The 21,527-nt window shown below is 30.9% G+C and overlaps 5 protein-coding genes across 9 annotated transcripts; 3 read left to right on the top strand and 2 right to left on the bottom strand.

The window, feature by feature from the left end:
- The first annotated feature begins 1,939 nt into the window (after positions 1-1,939).
- On the top strand, positions 1,940-8,652 carry PolD1 (DNA polymerase delta 1, catalytic subunit). Of its 2 annotated transcripts, XM_011050859.2 has the most exons (15): positions 1,940-1,955; positions 2,193-2,369; positions 2,752-2,851; positions 2,984-3,095; positions 3,373-3,545; positions 3,616-3,875; positions 3,977-4,203; positions 4,285-4,451; positions 4,533-4,778; positions 4,913-5,215; positions 5,289-5,759; positions 5,865-6,271; positions 6,359-7,012; positions 7,150-7,267; positions 8,355-8,652. In XM_011050859.2, exons 2-14 carry the CDS (start codon positions 2,308-2,310, stop codon positions 7,244-7,246), a joined length of 3,279 nt encoding a protein of 1,092 aa, XP_011049161.1. In that variant the 5' UTR covers positions 1,940-1,955; positions 2,193-2,307; the 3' UTR covers positions 7,247-7,267; positions 8,355-8,652. The 2 variants fall into 2 exon arrangements, with proteins under 2 accessions (XP_011049161.1, XP_011049162.1); XM_011050860.2 differs by lacking the exons at positions 1,940-1,955; positions 2,193-2,369; positions 2,752-2,851; positions 3,373-3,545.
- Arl1 (ADP ribosylation factor-like 1) lies at positions 7,612-10,008 on the bottom strand. Its single transcript, XM_011050858.2, has 5 exons — positions 9,864-10,008; positions 9,618-9,717; positions 9,117-9,233; positions 8,698-8,809; positions 7,612-8,546 (listed from the first exon to the last, which is right to left on the bottom strand). Exons 1-5 carry the CDS (start codon positions 9,865-9,867, stop codon positions 8,337-8,339), a joined length of 543 nt encoding a protein of 180 aa, XP_011049160.1. The 5' UTR covers positions 9,868-10,008; the 3' UTR covers positions 7,612-8,336.
- Positions 10,009-10,147: 139 nt separating this feature from the next.
- Spase22-23 (Signal peptidase complex subunit Spase22-23) lies at positions 10,148-11,975 on the top strand. 2 transcript variants are annotated; one of them, XM_087409053.1, is made up of 6 exons: positions 10,148-10,286; positions 10,381-10,561; positions 10,830-10,905; positions 11,365-11,451; positions 11,544-11,647; positions 11,741-11,975. In XM_087409053.1, exons 2-6 carry the CDS (start codon positions 10,419-10,421, stop codon positions 11,868-11,870), a joined length of 540 nt encoding a protein of 179 aa, XP_087265179.1. In that variant the 5' UTR covers positions 10,148-10,286; positions 10,381-10,418; the 3' UTR covers positions 11,871-11,975. The 2 variants fall into 2 exon arrangements, with proteins under 2 accessions (XP_087265179.1, XP_087265178.1); XM_087409052.1 differs by having other exon boundaries at positions 10,156-10,561.
- Noa36 (zinc finger protein 330 homolog Noa36) lies at positions 11,964-14,384 on the bottom strand. Of its 3 annotated transcripts, none has more exons than XM_087409045.1 (6): positions 14,160-14,384; positions 13,413-13,587; positions 13,103-13,330; positions 12,859-13,023; positions 12,696-12,770; positions 11,964-12,474 (listed from the first exon to the last, which is right to left on the bottom strand). In XM_087409045.1, the coding sequence occupies exons 1-6, from the start codon at positions 14,277-14,279 to the stop codon at positions 12,248-12,250; spliced, it is 990 nt and encodes a 329-aa protein (XP_087265171.1). In that variant the 5' UTR covers positions 14,280-14,384; the 3' UTR covers positions 11,964-12,247. The 3 variants fall into 3 exon arrangements, with proteins under 3 accessions (XP_087265171.1, XP_087265172.1, XP_087265173.1); XM_087409046.1 differs by having other exon boundaries at positions 11,964-12,459; XM_087409047.1 differs by having other exon boundaries at positions 11,964-12,456.
- A 242-nt stretch (positions 14,385-14,626) lies between these two features.
- Positions 14,627-20,145, top strand: mus301 (mutagen-sensitive 301). The gene is made up of 15 exons (XM_011050861.2): positions 14,627-15,386; positions 15,461-15,636; positions 15,723-15,899; positions 15,982-16,081; positions 16,282-16,478; positions 16,556-16,701; positions 16,897-17,131; positions 17,207-17,347; positions 17,424-17,835; positions 17,909-18,066; positions 18,135-18,230; positions 18,309-18,482; positions 18,585-18,698; positions 18,825-18,959; positions 19,025-20,145. Exons 1-15 carry the CDS (start codon positions 14,627-14,629, stop codon positions 19,115-19,117), a joined length of 3,114 nt encoding a protein of 1,037 aa, XP_011049163.1. The 3' UTR covers positions 19,118-20,145.
- The last annotated feature ends 1,382 nt before the right edge of the window (positions 20,146-21,527 follow it).

The following is a 21,527-nucleotide window of genomic DNA, read 5'->3' as shown; positions in this document are numbered from 1 at the left end:
CGAAATGCACCCTAAATATTATGCGACCATGTCATATTTTATTCGTATTGATATTAATTATGCATGATACATAATTCATGTTGCGAAAACAAAAAAATAAGAACGCAGAAAATTATCATGTTTGATACTCGCGATATTTTTAAAATAAAATTTGGAATGCATCTAAAATAGCAAAAAATTTCTGGACAGTGACTTCACGCATCAAAGACGAAACGCTATTCGACTGCACGAGTATTGTTATACGTGCTCGAACAAATTATCGATATAAAATTAATTTTGCTTACCAATTAAATAAGTCGCGTCGCCACTCATTTGAAACCGACCATCTCGTATTCGCCGCATTCTGCAAATAAAACATAAATACAATTATTGTGTCGAAATGATTTCGTCTCTCGCGTGATCAATTTCACACGCCAAGAGCGATGGCGGTGGCAATGTTGTGCGCATCTTTCTCTTATAACTTATAAGCGAATATTCAATCTGTAATTATACGAACATTAAGTGTTATAATAAACGACAAATGTAGGTTTAATATAAGGTTTAATTATCATTTGATCGATGCCAATCTTGTCTCTTCATTATATTTGCGCTTCATTTACAGATCGAGATGTGTAAATGGATCGTAGTTGTAATTAGGATGACCAGCAACTTCGTTTTTGCGCGGTTAACTTCGCGTATCAAAATCGACGCGAACGCGGCGTAGTGCACTTCTCACTCTTGGCGTTGCATTCATGAATTTTCCGTATTTCAAGATCTGATGTTCGAAATACGGAAATAACAATCATATTATAATATATTCTTATCTTTTATGATTATTATTTTCGTATATTGCAGATTGATATTCAAAAATCTCATCGTCAATTATTCAAGTGATATACTTTCGGCGAACAAGTTTTGCGAAATACGCGTTCGAACGGATTATTAATATGCGATTACTGAATCTATAGTCGGTAGTTAAATATCGTGTACAAAAATATACATTCAAGTTATACATTTAGGTATTATATAGGTTTTAATTACCATATTTGATCGTGCGTTTCCACTTGTCTGAGAGCCAGTCCGTTCCGCCATGTCGCTCCGCCGCATTTCGCGAATAAAATGTGAATGCGTCGAAGTGGGGGAGCGGCGTCGTTTTTCATGTGCGGTTAACTTCACGCGTAAAAAGTGACTCGCGACGCGACACGACACGACACGACAGGACATCGCGCATCTTGATTTTCTATCGAATGAATATGCGAGAAATATACTTTTGACCGAATAATCAGTATGCTAGTACTATATATACTAGAATCAACACGCGATATTTACATTGTTATGAGAAGTAAAAGCAAAATTAATTATTGATTACCTTAATAAAGAAATCCAACGATGAAAGATCCTTCGTGTTGTTTCTCATCGTTTTATGTTCCAAGAGATTCCGTTGTTTTATAATCAACAAAGATTAGAATATGGAGAAAAAGTCACAATCGATTCGGAGACAGGGCTGCGAACTTTTCCAACGTCGTTTTATCTTCAACAGAGATTAGAATATGGAGAAAGTCACACTCGATTCGAAGACAGGGTGCGAACTTTTTCAACGTTAAATGACAGGACGTACTCCCGTCCCCTGCTCGAGTCGCAAAAGCGTAAGACTGAGAATTTCGCGGTATTTATATGAGCGTCAAATGGGCGAACCCCACCACTCGCATGCCAGCCAATAAGCGCGATGCCTCGCTGCGGATGCTTATTGGTTCACGTTAGCTTCCGAATATGATATATAAACTCTGCACGCAAAAAATTTCAGTCATTCTCGGAAGCGCGAGTATAGACGTACTTACTACTTAAAGTTCTATAATGAAATTTTAGGTCAAAACATTGATACAGCACTACTCCACTGAATTTTATTTTATTGTTAAATATTAAATATATTATGATAAGAATCATTATGCTTACTTGTGCATGAAATAAAAACGATAGTAGGTTTTTTATATAATATATGCAGTATTGGAAAATGAACTTAACGAGATTATATCGACAGAGAGAAACCTGAGATAGAACATATTGTTGTGTAGTTAACATCCATTTCTTCAGAGGCAGTAGTGCGCAGCATTTTGTAGATACAGATTTTGGGCTGTCATGTCGTCTATCAGGTTTATCTCTGATGATACTCTTTTCCATATATTTTCATGTACTTTAAAGTGTAACAGTTGCAGATATATAATCAAATTATGCCACAAAACCGTTCCCGCCTTTCTTCGTATGATTGAGGAGTTCGGCTTCTTGTATTTTGTGTTTTCACATTAAGTTTTACATGTCACAATAAAAGACATGAGTAAAGTAAATCGAAAACCGTTTTCAGCACCTTCGGCAGCGAAGAAGCCCAAATTTAGGTAATTATTTATCTCGCTAATAAATCTAATGCTTGTTAACCTCTATGTTTCTGTCCACATTGTATTTTCAGCTATTAACAATTCATCACAATACTATTACATTCATTAATACTTTTTTAATCATTAAATTGAATAAATATGCTTGCTTTATATCTATTTATCTAAATCTAAAATTTAGTTATTATTTATGAAATGTATTTTTCTCTCTGTATACAATAAACAAATATTTATTATTATGTTTTTAAAATTTTGTCGACTGATATTGATTTGTATTTAACTACTACGATTTGAAAAATTACATAATATTAAATATCTACAGTATCATATTTTTCTTATGTGAAACAATAAATTTAAAAATTTGTATATTAATCTTGTCAAACAGAGATGAAGATGAAGAGAAGCCTAGTTCATTTGAGACAGAACTGGCCACTATGGATCTTGCAGATGAAGATTTTTTAGACGAGACACTATTAATTGGAGAAGTATGTCTAAATCTATTAGTATTTCTGTTAATTAATTTTCTATTTAAATAAATGTATACAATTTATATCTTTTATGTTATACGTGATAATATGTATACAGATTTATATTATTCACTAATAATTCTATTATAGGGACCTGAACAAGAAAATACATCTGCAAAATGGAGCAGAGCTCCTCCACCGTCTTTGAATCCAAAAGTTGATACACTGTCATTTCAACAAATTGAAATTGATCATTATATAGGTAATGGATGCGTTCAAGTTGACAAAGCGGCTAGCCTGCTTGTCAAATAAATATAATTAGTTGTTACTTAGATCCAAGCAATTACATTCAATCCCTTGGTGAGCAGGCTGATAGCTTTGTCCGACTTGAATTCGTCCAATGTATTGTTAAGTGTGTGTGTAGGTGTGTGTATGTGTATATATGTATATATATATATATATATATATATATATATATATATGAAGCAGAAGTTCATCAATTAAAAATATATTAGTATTGTAAAATTTATTGTATATAGGTAAACCTCTTCCTGGAATGCCAGGTAGTAAAGTAGGACCTGTACCAATAATGAGAATGTTTGGTGTTACGGAACAAGGAAATTCTGTCTGTTGCCATGTCCATGGTTTTTGTCCATATTTGTTTGTATCAGCACCATCAAATTTTACAAACGATCACTGCAAGCCATTCAAAGTACATTTATTTTAACAAAAAACTTGTGTTGATTTAAGAAGTAATTAACACCAGAATTTCTTGAATATAGGAGGCTCTTAATCAAGCTGTAAAGAAGGATATGAAATCAAATCCAGATAACATACAAGATGCCATTCTAGCAGTCGAGTTAGTCTATAAACAATCGATGTATGGATATGGAGGAAACGATAAGTTGCCATTTTTGAAAATTACAGTGGCAGTCCCAAAATTGATAGCACCTTGTAAAAGATTATTAGAACAAGACACAGTGTATACTGCATTCAATTATCACTATAGAGCGTTTGAAAGTAACATCGATTTTGATATCAGGTAGTGTAGACATATAACATTATGTATTATTATTTATATATGTTACATTTTCATCAAAATTACAACATTTATTTTTTTATATTTGATCATTTAAATGCAAGGTTCATGGTTGATACGTCAGTAGTTGGCTGTTCTTGGATTGAATTACCACCAGGAAGCTGGAAATTACGTGGCCAGTATGGACACATGTTGGAATTAATTACACGATGTCAGTTAGAAGTGGATGTTGCATGGGATGCTTTTGTAGCTCATGCACCGGAAGGGGAATGGTCAAAAATAGCTCCATTCAGAATTCTTAGTTTTGATATTGAATGCGCTGGACGCGAAGGTAATTATTGTCATTGCTCTTTCTCCTTTAACTCAGATGCTTTTTATTATACATAAATTTAATTATAAATCCTTTCTGCAGGTATCTTCCCGGAAGCAAAACATGATCCTGTGATACAAATTGCTAACATGGTCATAAGACAAGGCGAATCTGAACCATTTTTAAGAAATATTTTCACTCTTGATACTTGCGCGCCTATCGTCGGTTGCCAAGTTCTGAGCTTTGAAAAAGAAAGTTTAATGTTAGAAGTAAGTTAATTAAATCGTAGGGAAAGTATCCAATATGTGATATCAATTATCTATATTAACGATATTATTTTATTTTGCAAGAAATGGGCTGATTTTATGCGACAATTAGATCCTGACATTTTCACAGGGTATAACATAAATAATTTTGACTTTCCATACTTAATTAATCGTGCGCAACATCTTAATGTTAAAAACTTCAACTTTCTCGGACGAATAAAAAATATAAAGTCTGTAATCAAAGATCATGTATTGCAAAGCAAACAGCTGGGTCGTCGTGAAAACAAATCGATTAATTTTGAAGGAAGAGTTCCATTCGATTTATTGCTAGTAAGAAAATTTATGTAATGTGTAAACACAGTTCTTTATACATATATATATATATATATATATATATATATATATGTATGTATATATATATATATCACAGTTTTAATAAAAATATACAAATATGTACTTTTCAGGTATTGGTTCGAGATTATAAACTGAGGTCTTATACTTTAAATGCGGTATCATACCATTTTCTTCAAGAACAAAAAGAAGATGTCCAGCATAAGGATATTACAGGATTACAAAACGGAAATGCACAGACACGTCGACGTCTTGCTGTATACTGTTTGAAGGATGCATACTTACCACTTAGATTATTAGACAAATTAATGTGTATTATTATCTATATGGAAATGGCAAGAGTAACAGGAGTGTCCATTTCTAGCTTATTGACTCGCGGGCAACAAATCAAAGTTGTCTCTCAACTTTTACGTAAGGTAATAAATTTTCATAATTACAGAAAGAAATAATTATTTGATATTGGCAATTAAGTATATCTATTAACATCAGACTAGGGAAAAAGATTATTTGATGCCAGTACATCAAGGCCATGGTACCGACGAACAATTCGAAGGAGCGACTGTCATTGAACCTAAGCGTGGCTACTACAATGATCCAATAGCTACCTTAGATTTCAGTTCCTTATATCCTAGCATTATTATGGCACACAACTTATGTTACACGACATTATTAACTATTGCTAAAAAGAAGGAACTCAATATTCAGGAGGACCAGATTACCACAACTCCTAGTAAATCATTATTCATCAAGAATAGTGTAAGGAAAGGAATCCTTCCTGAGATTTTGGAGAATCTATTGGTAGCTAGAAAAAAAGCAAAAACAGAGTTAAAACAAGAAACGGATCCTTTGAAGCAAAAAGTACTCGATGGCAGACAATACGCCTTGAAAGTATCGGCGAATTCCGTATATGGCTTCACAGGTGCGCAGATGGGAAAATTACCATGCTTGGAAATATCTGCTGTAAGTTCTTGATATTCTCAAAATATATTGAATGAAAAGAGCATTCCAAAATATATCATAAAAAATACAAAATATTCATAATAAATGTAATATAATAAATTGCAGAGTGTTACAGCTTATGGACGTACTATGATAGAGCAAACAAAGCAAGAAGTGGAGGATCACTTTCGAATAGAAAATGGATACAAAAACGATGCGATGGTCATATATGGTGACACTGATTCCGTGATGGTTAAGTTTGGCGTGAAAGATATAGAAGATGCAATGAAACTCGGTAAAGAAGCGGCCGATTACGTGACATCTAAATTCATTAAGCCTATAAAGCTAGAGTTTGAGAAAGTGTATTTTCCGTATCTCTTGATCAATAAAAAACGTTATGCTGGTCTGTATTTTACGAAACCCGATAAATATGACAAAATGGATTGTAAAGGTCTCGAAACGGTGCGCAGAGATAATTGTCCATTGGTAGCGAATATGATGAATACTTGTTTGCAAATATTGCTCATCGAAAGGTACATTATTTTTTTCTTCACTTTTTTTATCTAAGTCATATTTATATTATATAGATAAGTAACAAATAATATATTATATATACACAGGAATCCACATGCTGCTGTAGATTATGCTAAACAAGTTATTAGTGATCTTTTGTGTAATCGTATCGATCTATCTCAATTAGTTATCACGAAGGAATTGACAAAGACAGATTATGCGGCCAAGCAAGCGCATGTTGAACTGGCGACAAAGATGAAGAAACGAGACGCTGGAAATGCACCGAAACTTGGTGACCGAGTGGCGTACGTGTTCATAAGCGCAGCTAAAGGCACGCCGGCATACCAAAAAGCGGAAGATCCCGTGTATGCACTGCAGAATAGTATCCCGATAGATACAAACTATTATCTGGAAAATCAATTGGCGAAACCTCTTGTACGTATCTTTGAACCTATCCTCGGCGACAAGGCTGAGTCGCTTCTCCTGAAAGGAGATCATACGCGTACGAGATGCATCGCTACCTCACAAGTTGGAGCTCTCGCGGCTTTCACACGTAAAAAAGAGACATGTTTAGGCTGTAAAGCTGTTTTACCACCTGACAGAGAAGACAAGGCAGTATGCAAGCATTGCGAATCTCAAGAGGCTGAACTGTTTCATAATGAGTTGCAGGCTCAGCACAAATTGGAAGAAAAATTTTCCAGATTGTGGGCGGAATGCCAAAGATGTCAAGGAAGTCTCCATCAAGAAGTTATATGCTCTAAGTTAGTTGTATTAATTAATATAGAATACTCTTTCCAAATAAAGATATGTTCTTATATATATTAACTGAGTTAATATTTACGTAGAAAAGTAAATATGAATAACATTCCAAAATAATTATTTTCAAATATATTTTCAGCCGTGATTGTCCAATATTTTACATGAGGGTGAAATCTCGATTAGACATGGATGCGAAAATCAAACGAATTAAAAGGTTTGGCGCATTGGAATGGTAATAAAAATCGCACATCATATAGGTAGGTTCATTTTATAAAAGCTATTATCTACTAAAATGGAAATTACCATTATTTATATATAATGAATTTAATTTGAATATTTATTTGAACTATTACGAAATATTTATGTATTTCTTATAAATTATTAAAATTTAATCAGTTGCTCAGGAAATATAAATACATATTGGAAAACATATATTAAAAATTATCAACCAATTATCAAACCTATTATTTGATTTTAATTGCTGCTAATCGGTAAAAATGATCTCAATATGAATATAAAAATTATCTCACATCAGTTAAACTAAAATTTTACTTAAGATGAAACTTCTATGTACTTAAAATCATTCCTAACATTAACACGATTCTTTCGCGGCACAGAATTCATTTTATTTCATTTATATTGTATAACAATTTTTATAAATGCTAGTATAATGTTGCACTATCCTATCCACTTGTTGTTGAGTTTCATTTGTTTTACTCGTATTGAAAAAAAATATTTTACATAATAATTTAAGATACAATGAAGACAATGGTATATTATGCATAGGTACGATTTAAATGTTTTGGAGTATTCTTGTTTTATGAGTTTGAACTTTTTTCGAAAATTTATTCTTGTTTAGTGATCAAGTTGTATATTTGATAGCAATATACTTGTATTCCCATTACAAACAATTTATAATTCCATATCAAATTCAATTATCGCGAATATTAAATGAATAGCGAGTTGTTTTGACCAAATTGTTTAATAAACGTTACGCGTAGCAATAGCGTAATAATAATACAAGATATTTATTAGTGCAAAAGATTCTAAGTTGAAAGAATTCTCTAAGTTTATTATCTTAAATATAGAAAGATAAAATGATCCCTTTATTGTTATATATTTCAGCCGTTATGAAAAAGTACTGCGATTCCTCAAATATTCTTGCTCTGTAAATTGTAAAGGAAATATTTAAAATACAATAATTACAATAAATAAACAAAACATCATGTGTCCGGTGATCACAACCTGACGACACATTTAGAGCGACAGTCGTGTGACTAATCCCCTTGTAAGGCTCAAATATAAATAACTGTGACGTAATATTGATCATTTTCTACTCTGTAGCGCATTCGACAACCAGTCCATGGCTTGGTCAAGCCCTTCGCCTTTCGTCGCGGAAGTTTTAAATATTTGGAAGGTTCTGTTTTTAAGAGCGTCCAATCCGAGCGCTTGATGGACCTCCGCGACACTAAGGCATCCCGCCATATCCTGTTTATTCGCCAGTACCACCAAGATCGCGCCTTGTAACTCTTCTTCCTGTTAAAATACAAAATACATTCTAAATTACTTTTTTTTAAAAAACAATCATTAATATTAATGTAAAATAATAGAAAAAAATAAAGATTTTTTATTTAATTAAAAAGTACTATACATAATTACTAGTTCAAAAAGTAACAGTAAGTATTACTTGTAACATGAGAATTAATTCATCCTTTGATATGCCTATTCTATCTCTGTCTGCCGAATCTACCACATAAATTATCGCATCTGTATTGGAATAGTAACACCTCCAGTATGGTCTAAAAGTATAAATATATTTATTTATAAAATATATTTTATGAACTACAATGACATTTGCTAAGATTTGTAATTCAAGGTATTAACTTAACGTGTATCGATATTCATGCATGTACCTTGCTTTCTTTTCTTTAATGGAAATTGAAAAAAGAAGACACACTAGCCATAAAGGCTAACATACATCAAGTCGATATATAATATTATAAATCTTGGATGGCACTGATGCATATGAGTTATTGAAATTTAAGATAAAAAAATAGTTCTATAAATTTTTAAATCAACTTTCACATGTATACAAGCTTGACATACCGTATACTCGTTTGACCACCGAGATCCCAGACTTGAAACTTTAAATTTTTGTAAGTAACTTGTTCTACATTGAACCCTATGGTTGGTATTGTAGTTACCACTTCGCCGACCTGTAACCTAATAAATAATCAATTAAAGAACTTTGCTTATAACAATTTCATAGTCGAAATTTTATATGAATAAATATATATATATAGATATATATATTTTTTCTTTCTCGTCATTGTAGAATTAATACGTTTGATATATTTATATCATATAGAATTATAAAATATAAATTATATATATTATTTATGATATTCATAATATTAATGTATGTAATTATACAGCAAATAGAAAATAAATTATGTTTAAAATGTCGAAGATGTAAGAACTTCAAGGCACATAAGATAAAAAGGTTCAAAATATAAAAAAAAAACTTCAAAAAAGTTAGTAGTAGATGCACTGTGTAAACACAAATGACAGCTAGTCATTGAGATAACGAGAACTGTCAATGCAAACCTGTACAAAATCGTGGTTTTGCCGGCGCCGTCCAGGCCTAGGATCAAGATCCGCATCTCGCGGCTACCGAGCAGGTTACGAAAGTAGCTGAGCAACCCACCTGTAAAAAGATATCGTCAGAATCTCGCGTAAGAAACCGTAAGGAAAATCACCTCGATAATCGGAGTAGCGTGCGATATTCAATCCCTTTTTTTTTAAGGAATAAATGCATGGCATAGAGCAAGAAATCGCTCGTTGTTGACTCACCCATGCTGACGTATCGTTAACTCCGAGTCATACAGGACTGTCCGATGTTTATTGTCAAATTTGATAACCATAAACGTGTCCAAATAACCGGGCCGCGCCAACCCTCCCTCGCTCTGCTACATCCACGATATACGACCTACTTCAGTCTGCTCACTGTCAGGGCCGCCAACGTGCCACATAGAAAATTGAGATTTCGAAAGTCACTAATCAGCCGGCTCATCGCGCAGGGATTCACGAACGGTCATTGCACTTTTTTTAACCAATTTAGTGCGTTCCCAAATTCATCGAGAAAAAATTATTTTAACCTGCCGTCAGTGTACCTTTTAATTCTCCCTCGCAAACACGAGCACACCACTTGGCATACGACGTATGGATCCATTTACGAACGTAAACCGGTGATCGTGCACGTTGAACAGTGAACTGGTGACGTTGAAAGTTCCGATCGAGGAAACAATGCGCGTTAGTTAGAAATTCGTTGATCTACAGCTGTATTGATTGAGTTGCTTTAATTTAATAGGAACGCCATAATTATTGACGATTATTGACGGCATAATAATGCACACGTTCCTAACACGAGGAAATGCTATCTTGGCATATACGTTAAGCGTTTCGGCCTGTCTCACATTTTGCTGTTTTCTCTCAACAGTTTTTATTGATTACAGAGCGAACGCTACGTTAAATACGGTTAAAGTTGTCGTGTAAGTATCAAATGTGAATATATAAATATGATGTTTCATACAATTTATATTACACAGTTTTCATTTCAATTAAATTACACTTATGTTTCTGTTAAAAGGATCCATATTGTATTTGTGAATCATACTGTGCAAGAAAATAAATTTTTCTACATTATTTTAAATATACAAATATTGAGAAACTAATATATTAAAGATTAATGCATTAACAAAAATGTTACATAATTTTCCATATTTGCAATTGCTGTAGTAAATTCACTTTATCTTGCAGAAAGAATGTACCAGATTACAGTGCATCGAGAGAAAAGAACGACCTGGGTTACTTGACTTTTGATTTACAAACTGATATCCTTTTCACACATAGTATTGTATAAGTGTCTGTTATTAATTATTTTATTTATACGAATCCAATCTAAAAATTATATCTAATCATCTTATGTAATTTATAAAAATAGTTCAGCATTGATAAATATTACTTATACCTCATCTAGATTTCTAATAGTATATTCGATTTACTGACCCGAGTCAATGGTCTTTTGTTTAGCTGTAAAAGAAGAGTTAAAATGTGCAAGAAACGCAGCTAAAAAGAATAGACCTTGATTGGAGTCAGATCAAGTTAGTAAATCAAATACACTATAACTTTTTAAAAAAAGGTCAAAGTATCATGAGTGAAAATAACTTATTTTGTTCTGTATAATAGCGTATTTTACACACTAAGAATCATGTTCGACTTTCATTGGCCTTTCTAATTGTTTTTTTTTAATTCATATATTTTAAATTATATTTACCTTACAAAACTTTTACATCTTACTCCATTGTTTAATTGGAATGTTAAACAATTATTCTTATATCTCACAGCAGAATATCAGACAGAAAATAATGAATTTAATCAGGTATGTCTTTATCAAGTTTATTAATTTACAATATGTATTCTCCTTTTTTTCTTAAGATCAGTTTTTAAATAATAATTTATATATGTTTACAGGTAGTATTATGGGATAAAATAGTTCTTCGTGGAGATAATGCTGTTCTAGATTTCAAAAATATGAATACAAAGTATTACTTTTGGGATGATGGCAAAGGTCTCAGGTAGAGTTGATTATTGTGGCAGCAAAGCTTTTCTGCAATTTTTGTTAATCTTAGGTATACAGCAAATACGTTTTTTGCTTTTCATTTTTACAGGGGAAATAAGAATGTAACGTTAACACTGTCCTGGAACATTATTCCAAACGCTGGATTGTTACCTAGTGTTAATGCTCTTGGTTCTCATACTTTTGCATTCCCGCCTGAATACACAACATTACGTGTATAACGCATATTTAAATGTATATGTGTTACGATTGTATAATATGATTTTGTAAGACTATTATTTAAATTGCATAAAATTCATGTACAATAAACAACGTTTATTTCTTCACGATCATTTCTTTATTATATTCAACATTATATTTGCTCTCAATTCGTTTGTTATTATCTATATTTGTTTAAAATGGATTATCAAATTTAAATATTGTGCATATTAAATGTATGTATACTTAGGAATTGGAAATCAATTTATATTTTACAAAATATTGAAATTGTCCTTCTTCTTGAATTCTCATACTTCTTTTCGCATATTTGTGCGTGATTTAACTTGATAATTGATATTTCATTTTCAATTATATTACTATTTTACACTGTAAATAAATGCTAAGCTTTATTTTTACTATTCTCTGAAGTTTCTTGCATTGTGGTATTTTTCTTTTCTTCGTCCGTACTTGTGGATTCATCATCATCGTCTTCTATATCATCTTCATCATCATCTTCGTCTTCATCATCATCATCATCATCATAGTCATCATCATCATCTTCATTGTCATTGGAATAACTAACAGTTCCATAACAAGACTCCTGATTTCCTGCTGAACAAAGAAAATCTTTTCTCAAAGATATAAAAAAATGAATACAAATATATTCTTAATTTTTTTAGGATTTTGAATGCTCATTTCTATCAATGCAAATTAACTTTAATCTCAATTTGAATTACTCTTTATCTTTCTCTAATATCTAAAACTAGAAAAGAATAAAAAGTAAAGTCAAAGTTAATTGACAGAAATGAACATAAATTTTCATTAAAAACAGAAGAATCTTGGTTTACCATAATTATATCCGTTTTCATCATCAGATTCAGATGGACCACCTTGGTTTTGTCTACCAAATTTGTGATTTCTCGCTATAAAAGGAATTCGAATAAATCAAATAAATTCAATATAACAAATTTTACAATAAATTTTATAAAAATAATACACGAAAATGCTTACTAGACATGCTTAGATCCTTAGTCTGTGATGTTTCGTAGCTACACTTTGGACAAGGGATAGGTTTATTTTTTTCATATTTAAAGCCTTTTCTACGAACGTGATCTTCACAATAGCATGTCTTACATCTAAGACAAGAGTATTGTCCCAAACGATTACATGATTGGCCTGGAAATTTTAATTCACGTTAAAATACAATTGGAAATTAAATAAAAATATAATATCCCTTATGTATATCGCCTATTACATTTAAAATTTTCTGCTTCCAATACTTGGCACGATGCTTGATGCTCAAATTGATCATCCTCACATAAAAAACAATCACAGAATGAACACTTGAATATTCTTCCTCCATGATCCCAAACGCCTCTCTCGCATTCCTGGCAAATGGCGTCCATCAGTGGACAGATACAAGCGTGACTAGTGAGACAACGTCTTCCGTGACATACCCAAGCTTCGCAGTGATCGCATATGGCTCCCTAAAACATTTCATTTGTGAGAGATAGCATATTCCAATAAATATTTAAAAAGGCAGCTCTATAATGTAATAGATTTACTTGCCACCATTCCTAATCCTGTAGTGAAGATCCCAGGATGACGCACCACGCAGTCTCCTGTCTTCAGCATGCATTTAATCTTGCCACAGTGCGCGCATATGGGCAATCGTTGTAGACTCTGACAGAAATAACAGAAGGCACGACTCTTTTGCTTCTTATTGCACTTGTCGCATTCCTATGAGATAAAATAATATTAGAATCATGAAATAGATTATTTTAAGGTTTGTTTTTTATTACTAAACTGCATACAGAAACTTCACTCACGTATACCCAGTATTATTTTATCCTTGTTTAACATTTGGACTATATACTTCAAAATGTCCTCTCTGAGGAAAATTTTATTTGATACAATATAAAGTTTGTTTACTATGGTTAAAGTATACACTTTCGGAGCTTAAAATGAGATAGGTACATGTATGATATTTGACAAAAACGAGAAAGAGAGTTCTAGTGAACAATCTAGTACAAGAACAAAAAACAGATCTCTAGCATATGCGTTATTTGTATTATATATTTTTCAAATAAAATTTTTCCTTGGAGAGAACATTTTGGAATGTAGCCTTGGTGAACAAAAGAGAATAAAATGATAATACCTTGAATTTGTGAACACACCCTTGTACTAGATTGTAACTTTCATTTTCACTTTCGCTCAATTTCAAGCATATACTTAATTAACTTTCTAATTTCACTTTAAGTACAATTGTAATATTTAACTATAAATAACAATTACAATCAAGAAATACTCACCATTACGGAGTTGCAAGGAAATTTGGCCAGATCAATCTGCTCCTTGGCAGCTCTGATCTCCTTCTGTCGGAGTTTTTGCTTCTCCGCCTTCTTCCTCTGCCCGGTTTTCTTCTTCGGCATTTTGTTCTGTAAACGGGACGCGTACCGCAAGAAACCGACTTTCCGGCTTTTGAAATTACAAGACGTGCGTATAAATTACGCGAAGTCGCGAGAGATTGCAACAGGTTATGGTTTTGAATGCACACTACGGAGACCGGAGTATGGACATCATTACGAGAGTCGAGTGATCGATATTACGATTTTTGAACCGCGTGACAGTTGTTTGATCAGAAGGTTTATTTTTTGGAGTTGCTGCTTGATATTGTACTGTAAGTTATAAAATTAATTATTTAGCATTTCAATTAATGGAATAAGATACTATGAATATATAAATAAGAAAATTTACCCTTTCAGAATTGACTTGTTAAATGGAAGCATCGAATGATGGTAAAGAAAACCAAATATCATTAAATAACAATGGAAGGTCTAAGTCGCCGTGTGCCGTTGAGTCCCTGTTACTGCTAGATAATACGTTATTATGTAACATAGAACCTGACAATGGATTATACGTTTCAGTAGATACTTGCCAGCCTTTCCAAGAGCATGATGAGACAGCACAAGTTTCCAAAGAATCACTGCAAAGCATTGCAACAGCTAGCTGCAAAATATCATTCAGTGTGTCTCCAAACGCGAATGAATGGCAAGACAAAACCTTAATGAATCAAATATTTGCTCAATTTGATTCACAGAATGAGGAAGAAATTAATTCAGAGAATTGCAATAACATAAGCAATTATGATATATTTGATACATTTTACAAAGAGGATACAAGGTCTGACTTAGACAATGTAGATCAAAATGTAGAGAAAGCAGACCAATTGCATAAAAATGTGTTACATAAAGATAAATTAATAGATGCATCGTATTTGCATATCACAAACTTTGGTGATGATACTTTGGAAGATAATGATTTTAAAAAGGATGATAAAGACAATTCACCAATTTTAAAAACTAAATCTAGACCCTTAAAAGAATGTAAAATCTTAAAAAAAAAACTACGTTTTTCTAATGATGTATTAAAAGAAGCAAAAAATGAAACAAATTCTACAAATTGTTCTTCATTTTATGGTTTACCAGATATTGTGAAGAAATTGATACAAGAAGTCAAGGGAATTTGTGAATTATATCGTAAGTTTACAATAATATATAAGTCGAATTTATAAGAAATAAGAATGATTTTTAATGTTAATTGTTTTATACAGAATGGCAAGACGAATGCTTAAAATTAGCTATTAAAACCAAGAAGAATTTAATTTATGCTTTGCCAACAAGTGGCGGCAAAACTTTGGTTGCAGAGATATTAATGTTCAGGGAGATTATATGTAACAAAAAAAATGCCATTTTTATACTTCCATATGTGGCCTTGGTACAGGAAAAGGCATGCAACTTTGAAATTGTTATATTAGAAAAAATGATTGTGTGATATCTAGTGTATTAATTGAGTTCATAAATTTATACATGCAGGTTCAATCAATGGCTATATTAGCATTAAAATTAGGTTTTTTAATCGAAGAATATGCTAGTACAAAAGGACGTTATCCACCAATTAAACGGCGAAGGAAAAACAGTCTTTACATATGTACCATAGAGAAAGCATTAGGACTTATAAATAGTTTAATAGAAACGAAACGCTTAACTGAAGTAAGCTGAAATATTAATAACTAATTATTGCAATTACATATTATATAGGTTGTATTGTTGTAATGCAGACAAAAAATTTTAGATTGGTATTATAGTTGTTGACGAATTACATCTGCTTGGAGAATCTGGAGGAAGAGGAGCCACGTTAGAAGGGCTTCTCACCAAAGTAATGTTCTTCAGTGGTAATTACAGATATTTAATTTTTACTTAGTCGAAAATTACAAAAATAAATTTATTAGAAGATTTATATTTCCATTGATCTTTAATGAATTTGCTCTCTTTGTTGTTATTTTCATTAAATGTGATACACAATTGAATCCTAGGAAATACAAATACTTTTTAAAAATTTCTCGTTTTTTAATGAAATATCTATTTTTTATAGATATAATACGCTTAATTGGGATGAGCGCGACGATAGGTAATTTAAAAGAAATTGCGCAATTTCTTAACGCAGATACATACTCTCAAAACTTTCGACCAGTTAAAATAACAGAATATGTAAAATGTGAAAATGATATGTGGGTAGTTAATTTGAATAATGAAGAATTATTGGTAGATATGAGCACCAATGATTACAAGGTGATATAATCAAGTTTTACTTTACAAGATCTTTGTATAAAAGATAATGTCAAATAATATAATTTTATTATATCAAGTACTCAGATGATGTAGCAATACTGGATCCAGATAGAATTGGAGGTTTGATAATGGAAGTAGTGCCAAATGATTCCTGCCTTATATTCTGTTCAAGTCGTAAAAACTGTGAGAATCTGGCTTTATTATTAGCCAAAATTTTATCTAAGTAAGACTTTATCATATTTATTTTAAATTTTTCTTATAAGTTGTATTGACTTAAGTAGCAAGGTGACATTTTTGTATCTTATTGACGTTAAGGATTACATTATTACGTTACATTATTACGATGTACTTTACTCCTTTGACATCATCTTACAAGTTAGAAAATATAGCGTATTATATCCAAATTTTATTATTTTAGGGATTTATATAATTACAAAGTAAACGAAAAGATGACCTTGTTAAACGCGCTTAAGACTGAAGAAGGATTATGCCCCATTTTGCAAAAAACTATCAAACTTGGCATTGCCTACCATCATTCTGGTCTTACGTCTGAAGAACGGCGCTTAATAGAGGATGCCTTTAGAGAAAGTACTCTATGTGTAATATGTTGCACGTCAACTTTGGCGGCTGGTGTCAATTTGCCAGCAAGAAGGGTAATTAAATCATTAATATAATAATAATGTATGGCTAATATTATTACAGTTGTTAATAATATTGTCTTTTATTAGGTAATACTACGTAGTCCTTATGTTGGTAATCAGTTTTTAAATTTAAGTAGATACAAACAAATGATTGGTCGAGCAGGTCGCGCTGGTATGGGAGTTTTAGGAGAAAGTATACTTATCTGTAAAAAGTTCGAGATCAATAAAGTAAGAATTTGTAAAATAGACTAGAACTAAAGTATAATTAATTATTTTAAAAGCTAAAACATAACTTACATTACAGGTAAAAGATCTCTTGATTTCTCAAATGGACGACTCACTGAGCAGTTTATACATAGAAAACAACAACGGATTGAACAATCTAATTCTAAGTGCAATACAATTAAACATAGCGTCAACTAGATCTGAATTGCATAAATTAACAACTGCAACATTACTCAGTATTCAACAAAATAGAATAGGCGTTAACCTAAAGACAATAACAGATGAAACAATAACAGCATTATTAAAATGTAGTATAATAAAAGTAAAGAGCAAAGATAGTAATACTGGTAATCCTAACGTAACTATTGTCATTCCATCTCAAGCATCAACATGTAAGAAGAATTTGTCAGTTAAAAAGGGAGTAAAAACAGTCACGTTTACAAGTGAAACTGAATTTCAGCTTTGTGATTTGGGACAAGCTGCATTGAAAGGTAACAAGTTTTATTTATTTCTGATATATTCAAACATGTACTTCATAATATACTTTATAAAGATTCGTTGCAGGACCGATTGATTTAAAAACTGCGTATACATTGTATGAGGATTTAAAAACAGCTCAGAAGCATTTAATATTAATTGATAATCTACATCTTCTGTATCTTGTCACACCTTATGATAGTATATCTCAAATCACTCCCATCGGCAGTATTTACTATGATGTGGTAATATTATCTGTGTTTTTATATATCAATATTGTAAGTATTATCATAAATATTTTATATTGTTCAAGATAATGGAATTAACTGAAAGTCAAATGCAAGTTGCTAGACTTCTTGGAATAACAGAAGCTGCGGCCAATAAAATACGTGATGGTATAATACCTAAGGTCAGTTTATTATCAGATAAATGAAATTATACTTAAACACACTATTTTATTTAGAAAAGAAAATTTAATTTTATATAGTTTATCGAGAAGAGAGTAGCTCACAGATTTTATGTGACATTAATAGTACATGAATTATGGAATCATCATACAGTTTATTCTGTTGCTGAGAAATATCAAGTTAATAGAGGTATTATACAAAGTCTTTTAAACGCGGTTTCAATGTTCGCATCTTCTGTAGTCAGATTTTGTCAGGTAAATGAATGAGTTATTAGTTTAATAATATGAGAATATAATATAATAGAAAAATTTAAAATATATTAATCTTAAAAAATGTATCAATATTTTATATTATAGGAATTACCTGAGTTTTGGGCATTTACTGAAATGTTAAGTACATTCAGTAAAAAGCTATCTTATTGTTGTCCATTAGAACTAGAAAAATTGATGGAACTTCCATCAGTTAAAATAGTAAGCTAATTATTAGTATATTACATTCAAATATTTAAAGATCAAATTTTATATGTGTGTGTGTGTGTGTGCGTACACACACACACACACACACCCACCCACCTATTTTATCATTCTTTATTATAGGGTAGAGCTCGTCAATTGTACAAAGCCGGTTATAAAACTTTACAATCTATAGCGAAAGCCGATCCTAAGGAAATAAAGAAAAACATTCCATATTTAAGTAATAAAATAGTCACGCAAATTATAGCTGCTGCAAAAGTAAGTCATATAATCTATATAAAAATATCTATTTTTACATTCTTTTTACTTATGGTAAATTACAGCTTTTAATATTGCAAAGAGCAGAAGATTTAAAAGATGAGTGTGAAGACATTTTGGATGGTATAGATATAAGTCAAATAGAAGTAGGGATGTAAATAAAATAAATTATGTAAATTATCAATATAAATCAAATAGAAATAAGTATGTAGATAAGATAGAACTGTTCTAATAAGACTGCGTTTGGATGTAAGCTGCTTTTTTCTGCTATAATAATAAAGATAAAATGAAATATGTCCAAACACCAAATGCAACTAAATTGTTTCTAAATGAGATTTATAAATCTTAATTAATTTTTGAATATTTTTATTAGAGAATATTTTGATTAGGTTAAATTATAAAATTTGATATATCAACCATCGATACGAATGCTAATGTACCGGTACTTATATGAAATAGGCATCCGAATGATATAGATATCCGTGCGATATGTGTTTAATCACTCGCGTGATCTGGATACTCTTATGACGTAATTATTTTATTAAAAATATTAATTTTTATTCTTGAATGTACATAAAATTTATAATTGAAACGATAAAAAACTTACATTGACAATAAATAAAATTGATTTAACTTTTTTTTCAAAATTTAAAAGTACTTCAAACTTTTAAGCAGTAGTGTGTGTGTGTATATATATATATATATATATATATATATATAAAATATATTGTACAATACGTTTTTTAAATGTTTATGTAATATCAATTAAGAAATAAGATAAATTATTTTTTATAAATTATACATACGTTTTATAATATATATTACACGATAAAACATAATACGTAAAATTATTATTATTATGACACTTTTTTTCTAATTGTAATTTGTGCCCAATGGAGCAATGTGTTTTAAAGAATAGCACATTGTTTAAGCAGGCACATAGAGTAATTATCCAAACAATATTTGATATAAACTTATTACTTTGAGGTAATGGTAATATCAACAAAGTATGGAACATTTTTATACAAAAGTTTTATTTTATGTAAAAAATGGAATATTGTTCAATATTATAAAAAAGTTTTTTATACACGATTTCAGGATATTTAAAGGAAGATTTTCCCTTTTTTCATGTTTATTGTAAATGTTTTACATTTTTGAAATTTATAAAATAAAACAAATCATAAAATGTCATGTGTACTTTTAATTTTAAAACCATAACGCAAAAACTAAGTTTTAAAACATTTTATATGTTCTCATATCTGCTTTTAACTTCGACTATTTTTCAAGATTTCACTAGGTTTATTGAATCAAAAGTAATTAATTTTCTACATTATATTGCCATGTCAATCAAGAATATCATCATTATTTATTTGTCTTTAAGAATCCTGTTTACTTCTTTTATATAATTCTTAAAATCAGGGAATTCTCGTCAATACGTGTTGTTCAAAAGTGTCGTAAATAAAAAGCATCTATTATGCATGATGAAAGGAAACAATGTGTAATAGTGCGCATAATGCGCATTGTATATATTCTTTTTACTCATGACCAGTCAATAAAATGCTAGTCATTCATATGCTAGCCAATCAAATGCTAATATTCTTTTAGTTCAACAAATTGATTACTACCCATCCTTCAAATTGTTACACCTTGTCTTCTTCCATCATGCTATTATGTATCTTTGAACACCTAGAATAAAGACATAATATTGCAAAGATAGTTACATTTATATTTGTTTATCTCTTGTAATAATATACATACATATGAATAAAAATTCTACGAGAATAAAGTAATCCAATCTAGATTATTTGAATATATGTTTTATTCCGTCGCTCAATACTTGTTGATATGTTCTTCATCCTCTAATATACGTACGTATCTTACATCATAATTCTCACAAGGTTCCTATAGGATCTGTAGAAACAAACTAGTTTTGAAATTCTTATGAAGAATATTAAACACGTTTGTGTGACAAGAATTGATTCAAATTATTAGCCGACTGTTCCGGAAGATGCTACAGACAATGTTGGCACCATTATTAATTGGCTCGTTCTGTAGTTTGGGCTTGTTTGAATATCTTCTTGGACAGCCAAGGCCGTTTCTCTCTTGCCTGTATACCTATACTTATCAAATGAAGCTTTTCTACGTATTGCTTTTATTATGAATATGTTATCGTTAAATGGGAGAATAAGGTAGATGATTTGATAAAAATTATATTAATGATAATAAACGATATATATAAGAAATATTCACGTAATATTCTGAACATTTCATTATCATTTAAATATTCTATGAACATTCTTCTATTATTCAAGAATATGTGGAATATTGGAAACATAAATCGAACATTTTAGAAATATTATAGCGTTACTTGAATCAATCAATATGAAAAATAAAAAACCGCCATGGCTACCTGTCTAAAGAGCAATTATTTTTTATACCGATCACTTACATCATTTGCGTTCTGCAAAACTGTGTGTACAATGATACAGCTTCACATTTCACAAATAGCCTTTGTAATCAAAGATAGTTCAGTAGATTCACAAAAAGGGTATTATTTAAAGAAGATAT

The sequence above is a fragment of the Acromyrmex echinatior genome, chromosome 8 (genome assembly GCF_024713525.1).
Source record: "Acromyrmex echinatior isolate Ae372 chromosome 8, ASM2471352v2, whole genome shotgun sequence".
NCBI lineage: Eukaryota > Metazoa > Arthropoda > Insecta > Hymenoptera > Formicidae > Acromyrmex > Acromyrmex echinatior.
The sequence above is the reverse complement of the archived record's forward strand: the minus strand, read 5'-3'. Positions and strand labels throughout refer to the sequence as shown.